The 7461-nt window shown below is 35.7% G+C and overlaps 1 protein-coding gene across 10 annotated transcripts in view; it reads left to right on the forward strand.

The window, feature by feature from the left end:
* The window catches only part of Chd9 (chromodomain helicase DNA binding protein 9), a 260391-nt gene that overhangs the window by 210180 nt on the left and 42750 nt on the right, over positions 1–7461 (forward strand). For all 10 annotated transcript variants that reach the window (XM_005388286.2, XM_013516197.1, XM_013516196.1 and 7 more), the window contains 3 exons: positions 4305–4408; positions 4883–5000; positions 5718–5775. In XM_005388286.2, coding sequence (XP_005388343.1) covers positions 4305–4408; positions 4883–5000; positions 5718–5775 — 280 coding nt within the window. The remainder of the gene's footprint in view (positions 1–4304; positions 4409–4882; positions 5001–5717; positions 5776–7461) is intronic.

Here is a 7461-nt window from a genome sequence, read left to right on the forward strand (position 1 = left end):
GTGGTTTCCCTGAATCTACTGTCTCCAGTCCTTTCCCTGCTTTCCCCATATACAAGCCTTCTTCACTTTAGGTAATGTATCACATGTTTGCTGTGATATCATTCTTGAGTCCTGGTTTCCCCTTATCCAATAGGAGGACCCATTTACTCTACAAAATAAGTGCTAAATCTGCACTTTACTACCTCCTGTACTAACTTGCACGCACAAGCCTCTATTGGCTCATGTTTAGAATTTTGCAGTGGCCTATTAATTGAGTCTTTTTTCCTCCACTTTTGACTCTCTGTAGCTGTACTTTAAGCAGAAACCACAGTAATCTTTTTGTTGCGGGGGTGGGGGGGGTGGGGTTCTGAACTCACGACCTCACGCTTGCCAGGCAGGCGCTGTGCCGCTGAGCTAAATCCCCAGCCCAGAAATCACAGTAATCTTATCAAAGCAAAAATCAAGCCATGGCACTAATCTTAAAACCCTTCACATGCTTCTCATTTCTCTTAAATCCAAACTTCCTGTGGATCTATAAGGCTGTGGGTAACTCTGTCCTTCACTTTGTTCTTCTCCCCTGGTGTTCCAGCCACCCTGATGCTTATATTCCTCTAATAAGTCAAGTTTATCTCATGCTAGTCTCCTTGTACTAATACTCTTTCCCGAGATCTTCACAGAATTGCCCCTTCATATCATTCAAATCTGAACTCATATATTTCCTTTTTAGGTAGGCCTTTCCTGCCCATCACAGCTGACATAACCAACCCATAACTCACTGCAACCTATTTTTATCTGATTCGTAATACTATTATTAAAATTTAGGCTTCTTTTTAATCAATCTGCCATAACATTTTTGCATCTGTTACCTTAACATACTTTTAAATATACATGCACACATACAGTTAGTATTTTTGAAATAGTGTCTCTTCTATCTTTACTCTCCTTGGTTTCACAGGCTTTTTAAAGATGTATGTATTTGCCTTCTTTTTCTTCCCTTCCCTGTTCAGTGTATTCCACAGTACAGCACTTTCTGCCTTTTAACGCCAGCACAGCTTCAAGATCTTCACTAACATTCTTGCTGCTAAATTTGATGGATATAACAGCATTTACCTTATTTCACCTTGTTGCCCAGTTCCTTTATAAAATGCTTTGTGGTACCATTCTGCTACACTTTTTCTTTTTAGCTGTCAGCTTGCTGCTTTTTAGGCTCCTTTTCCACTGTCTCTGAAATGTCAGAGTCTTCACATGAGCCATTTCATCACATGGTATTGGAGGTACCTTTCCACAGAGTGTACTGCCATGGTCAGCACATAAAGAATGCTGTCAAAGTATCTTCAGTGAATGGTATATCCTGGGGAAGTAGGAGGTCATCTGCTGGAGATGGCATGTTAACTTAGTCTTTAAAAACACAAATCAATAATAGAGGCACATCCACCTTATATCCTTTTTGCTGACAGTTTATAAACACCCACTGTTGTCTGGGTGTGGTGGTGCACGTTTGTAATCCCAGCATGAGGAAGGCTGAGACAGGAGGATTACTATGAGTTTGAGGCCAGACTGAGCTACAAAGTTAGTTCAAGGCCAGCCTGAACTCCATAGCCAAACCCTGTCTCAAAAAGAAAAAGAAAAATCTATTGTTTGTGTGACACTTAAATTTGAACCATGAGCTGTGTATTAACTTTTCATCTTCACAGGCTGGAAAACTTTGCACCTCAGGTAATGTGCTGGGCTTAGAGTGCCACCTGATGGTTGACCTGGGAAGCTACCTAACTCACTCTTCACCTGTAGGATCTTGCCCAGTGTTCTTGCTTCTCTCCTTTGTCTTCCAGTGCTAATAATGCACTGTTACTCATTAAGAGCGCAGTAAACAAATTAGTATCTTCTTCAATAGCGTGTCCCTTCATCTCTTTTTCATTTTTTTCCATATTGTGGGGAAGTCATTCTTTTTCTCTCTGAAAAGAATGCTCAGGTTATTAAGTCACCTAGAAAGGGCTTGAATTTGTTATCCTCCTGCTTCAGCCTCTCAGAATGCTAGGATTATAGGAGTGCACCACTATAGCCAGCTAACACAGATTTTATAGGTAAAGCATAAATTAAAAATGGAAAAGTACTTACTTTTCATTTTTCACAAATGTTTTGTGAAAAATGTTTTCACAAATGTCACACAAACATTGGATTTTTCTTTTTCTTTTTGAGACAGGGTTTCGCTATGGAGTTCAGGCTGGCCTTGAAGCTGAAAAATATTTCAATATCAACTCTTGTTTTCAAGCAAAATTAGATATAAAGAAGTGCTGGCACATTCCTTTAAGAATCTAGAGAAAGGTCTCTCCACTCATTTCTTTTATTGCTCAGGTTAAAAACTTTTGGCAAAACATTTGTGAAAAATAAAAAGCAACTACTTTTCCATTTTTAATTTATGCTTTACCTATAAAATCTGCGTTAGCTGGCTATGGTGGTGCACTCCTATAATCCTAGCATTCTGAGAGGCTGAAGCAGGAGGATAACAAATTCAAGCCCTCTCTAGGTGACTTAATAACTGAGCAGCACCATGTCTCAAAAAATTAAAAACAGGAAAAAAAATTAAAAAGATTAAAAACAGAGGGCCAGGATATAACTCAGCAGCACAGCACCTGCCTGGTAAGCACAAAGTCCTGAGTCAATTCCCAGTACCAAAACAATAAATAAGTAATAAAGCAATAAAGATATAGCTCAGTGTGAAGGACCTGGATTCAGTTAACAGTATAAAAACAAGAAGCAAACCAAGAATCTCGTAAGTCATTCATTGTCACTATCTATTATTTCAAATACATTAATGGGTCATTTATCAGTTAATTTTTATATGAAAATTTCTTTTCCATCCCAAACACATCTAATTTACAAACAAAAGCATGTCATAGAACTTAGAAATAACAAATTCCCAGTTTCTTCAAATATAGATTTTTGTTAATTTAAGAAGTTACCCTGACAAGACAGATAAATTTCTGCCTATAAAAAGTATACTTAGTATGTATTATTTTATGCTTAGTATATTTTTTATTCCTCTGATTCTTTATTATTTCATGAGTATCAAATATGGAAATTCTGAACTAGGGTATTTTGTGCAATAAGTTATTTCATCCAATCTCTACACCTTCTGACTGTTAAATATAAGAAAACACAAATATATATGTAAATTTATAATACTTATATGCTAATTATTATCATACATTAGCTGTACACTAGGATAAAGGAGACAATGCCATAGGTTACAATGAAGAAATGAATAATTTCATTCTTCTATTCATGACATAGTTTTAGAGATTTTATGTGTTATTTGGAAAAGACACCTGGGAAAATAATAATTTTAAATGTTGGAAAAAGGAAAAGAAAATTGTTTATGCAAAATTACCAATGCTGTAGTTATTAATCATAAAAATAGCCAAATTGCCAAAGCATTATGAATTTATAATTTGTCTTTAATACCTTATTATATTTTCATTTTATACCATCATACTAACATAAAAGTCATACTTTTGAGAATTTTTATCAAATTATGCATCAAAAACTTACCTTTCTCAATATTTTTTAAGCAAAATTTATCTAAAAGAAATACAACTTGTTTTGCAATGCAAGACAGTTTGCTTGTTTATTTTGAGACAAGGCCTTAGTAAGTAGCTCAGACTCACCTTGAACTCACTATGTAGCCCAGGGTGGACTTGAAGTCACCAGGAGCCTTCTATCTCAGCCTCCTGAGTGCTGGATTACAGGCATGCACCACCATACCCAGCTATTTGCCCTTTTAGCACTTCACTTTTCTCATATACGTACAAAACAGGTACATTTCAGTCAGTTTGGGTTTTTGTTTGTTTTTGTACTGGATATGAAACCTAGGGCCTTCACATTAAGCTGTATTTCCAATCTTTGTTTATATTGTTTATTTGAGATAGGGTCTTGCTAAATCACTAAATTACTTAGAGTGGGCTCAAATTTGTGACCCACCTGTCTGAGCCTTTCAAATACATGATTTTTAATAAACTATTTGCTGACATATTCAACTATAACCCTTTGTCTCTTAGTAACCAGGGTAAGGCATATGATGCTTTCGAGAATTATGTACTCAGGCTTGTTGAAACTTACTTCTTCCATTGAGCTTAACAATATGACTTCATGGTATCTTTGTTTCTTTGTTTAGTGTCTATTGAAAGTGAAAAAAAAATCAGTGAAATAAAACCCTAAACTCTTTTTCTTAGTAACAACAAAAAAAGCTTTTTGTTTAAAACCTGGGTAAAGTTTTCCGTCCTTTTTTCACTTGTTTGTCGTAATACTGCATCATGATTTTTTTTAAGTGACATTGATGTTTGGGTACCAGAACCAGACCATTCAGAAGTTCCTGCTGAGTGGTGGGACTTTGATGCTGATAAGTCACTTCTTATTGGCGTTTTTAAACATGGTAAGTAAAATAGGTGGGATCCCCTTCTATGTGTAATATAATTAAACTAGTTCTCAGTTAATTGATTTCTTTATTCCAGTAACACTAATGTGTGTATGTGTGTGTATATACATCTATACTTAAAAGCATATACTATCAAACTGAGTCTGTCAGTAGTCACTACATTTCCTCATAGAGGGTGGCACATGTGACCTCCCTCTTCAGGATGTAAGTCTCACATACTTTTCTCTCTCAGGAAGAATTCTAATGTGAAATAATAGTTTGTTCTGTTTTTTCTTAACAGATAAATTTCATCTATTTATAGATAAATATCACTATTATCATGTAATATTTGTGATAATTTCTAGAAAACATACTTAATGTATTTCATTTTAATATATGGTCCTTTAATCCAAGGATACCATCTCTAAATATGAGGAATGTTTACACTTTCTTTTTGTCCTATTTTACTTTTATATTTGGTGATGTTTCTAGGTTATGAAAAATATAACACTATCCGAGCAGACCCAGCATTGTGCTTCTTGGAAAGAGTGGGAAAACCTGATGACAAAGCAGTTGCTGCTGAGCAGAGAGCAAATGATTATATGGATGGGTATGTGCACTTCATACTCAGGAGTTCTCTGTATATCATCTATTCAGTGTCAGCATAGTCTATGTCAGTAAATTTTATCTTTAAATGACTTAGAAGAAAATTGGAATATATCAACTGTGTAAGAGCTAACAGTATTCTAAGAAGTTAGTCCTTGTCCATTCATATTGTGATCTAGGAACAAATTCAACCACTCTTACACTTTTTTTTGGTGGGGGTGGAGGGAGTATTAAACCCAAAGCTTTGCACATGTTCAGTATATGCTCTACCACTAAGCTGTACCTCCAGCCTATACCTGAGTTCTTCGGTTTTTCAGTACACCTAAGTGGTGTGGCCATAGAATTCTACAGGCATGGGGGACAGATTGTGGCAAAAATAATACAGTTGAGGAAAATGTGGTAGTGTTCATTACCTGTTATCAAACTTTAAGTAATCTTCCTTTCCCTACTAAAAGAGAAAGGTAGAAGACATTTTAAAGTTCATAATAGCACATTTAAATTTGAGCTTGGGTGTAAGGATAAATTAGAACTAGCTTTCTTCTTACTTGGCATGTAGTACTCTTCATGCTAGGGCTTGGGCACTTGTCTAGAGAAGAAGTTTCAGATTGACCTTTAAAACAAAACTAAAAAATCTTTCCAAGTGAGATTTCATTTACTTGACTGATGAAGAAAATTTATAAATCCATTACAATAATTACACCATTTGTTGGCATTTTAACAGGGATGTGGAAGATCCAGAATACAAACCTGCCCCAGCCATCTTTAAAGATGATATAGAGGTATGCTTTGGATCACATTTAAAAATTCTCAATTTTAGATATTCTTTAGTTTCTTTTGTTTACTTCTCTTTTGCATATTATTCCTTTATATTTTCAGAGTATATAATTCTTTGGTTCCTCAGGTTAGCTAAGTGATCAAATTGTTAGCAGGCATTACCAGCAGTCATTTGGGATTTACTTATTTTCCCTTTCTAGACAAGGTGAAGGCTGTTTGGGACATGTGATGTAATGCCCACATGCTATACTTCTTGGAGCTAAGAAGTACGCTGTCCAAGGGAAAGATCCCAAAGCGGATAAGAAATGGATGCTAAAAGGGTACACAGCAAGAGGTTGAAATTATACCTTCATAAAGAGATTTAAAATAGAGATTAGAGCTTAGAGGAATTCTGCGCTGCTACAGCATAGTTATAAGGACTCTATTTATAGAATGTCAAAAGAAGAAAAAGGATGAAAATAATCTGTGGAGTAGAGAAAAACATGTTGAAAGAGTTAAGAAATGTTTGTAATATGAGAATATGGTGAAAGAGTAGATGATGCTTCAGTTATCCTGTAGGGTTTGCTACTCTTGGTAGCTGAAAGGCATGGATGTGAGGACAGGAGATAAGGCTTATGCCAGTATGTGGGTAATGAGAACTGAAATACTGTATGTATAGATTCTGGACTCTCAAAAGCCAGAAAACTTTGTGATACAGTCAATAGGGAAACAAGAAGGAAGTTTAGGGCTGGGGATATAGCTCAGTGGCGTAAGCGCCTGCCTGGCAAGCACAAGGTTGTGAGTTCGATCCCCGGTACCACAAAAAAAAAAAAAAAGAAGGAAGTTTATCATAGCATAAGATTCTGAGGGGGGAAAAAAGTTTTCCAGAGATTTATAGCTATAAGACTGCCTTCTGAAGTTTATGGTTCAGCTATTTAAACTCTATGGACATTATCCAGGAGCCCTCGAGCCAAAACTGTTAGATTAAAAGAGATCTTTGGTAATATCCTTGGGGTACCTGATAAATAAAAAGGGGGTAGAAAGAACTCTAAAAGAAAAGCTTCTTCAAGATGAAGTCTTCTATGAAATGAAGTAAATATCCAACTTTTTAAATATGTGAGCAAAAATGAGTGAATGTTAGCATATAATAAAGAAGATTATACCTCTAAGAATTTCTGATAATACAAATTGAAATAAAAATACAACTTTATAAGTGGCCAATACAGGCATTGATTCCCCTCTCCTTAAGACAGGGTTTCCGTATTATAGTTTAGACAGGGTTTCCCTATTATAGTTTAGGCTGTCCTGGGACTCACTTTCCAGCCCAGGCTGGCTCTAACTCAGGCTCCTGCCTGAGCCTGCTGAGTGCCTGGATTACAGGCATGTGCCGGGTGATAACACCCAACTTAGTCATTGATATTTAAAGTCAAATATGTTAAGCATTCTGGTGAACTGAAAAGGACAAAGTATGTTATATGACATATGAATCTACCAAAATGAAACCCATTAATCTGTATAACCAATTTTTTTTTTTTTAAGATAAAAGGAGGGAAACATTAACAGACATACAACATTATACAACATATCACAAGCACAATACAGACAATACATAGTTACAAACAAAGTGGTAAGGAATTAACAATGGTGGTTGTATTACATATTGATATCTTCAAAGTGGCTTCTCGTGAAAACAGATATAAACATGCAATACT

Source organism: Chinchilla lanigera, unplaced genomic scaffold, assembly GCF_000276665.1.
Source record: "Chinchilla lanigera isolate Chin_1 unplaced genomic scaffold, ChiLan1.0 scaffold00032, whole genome shotgun sequence".
Lineage (NCBI taxonomy): Eukaryota > Metazoa > Chordata > Mammalia > Rodentia > Chinchillidae > Chinchilla > Chinchilla lanigera.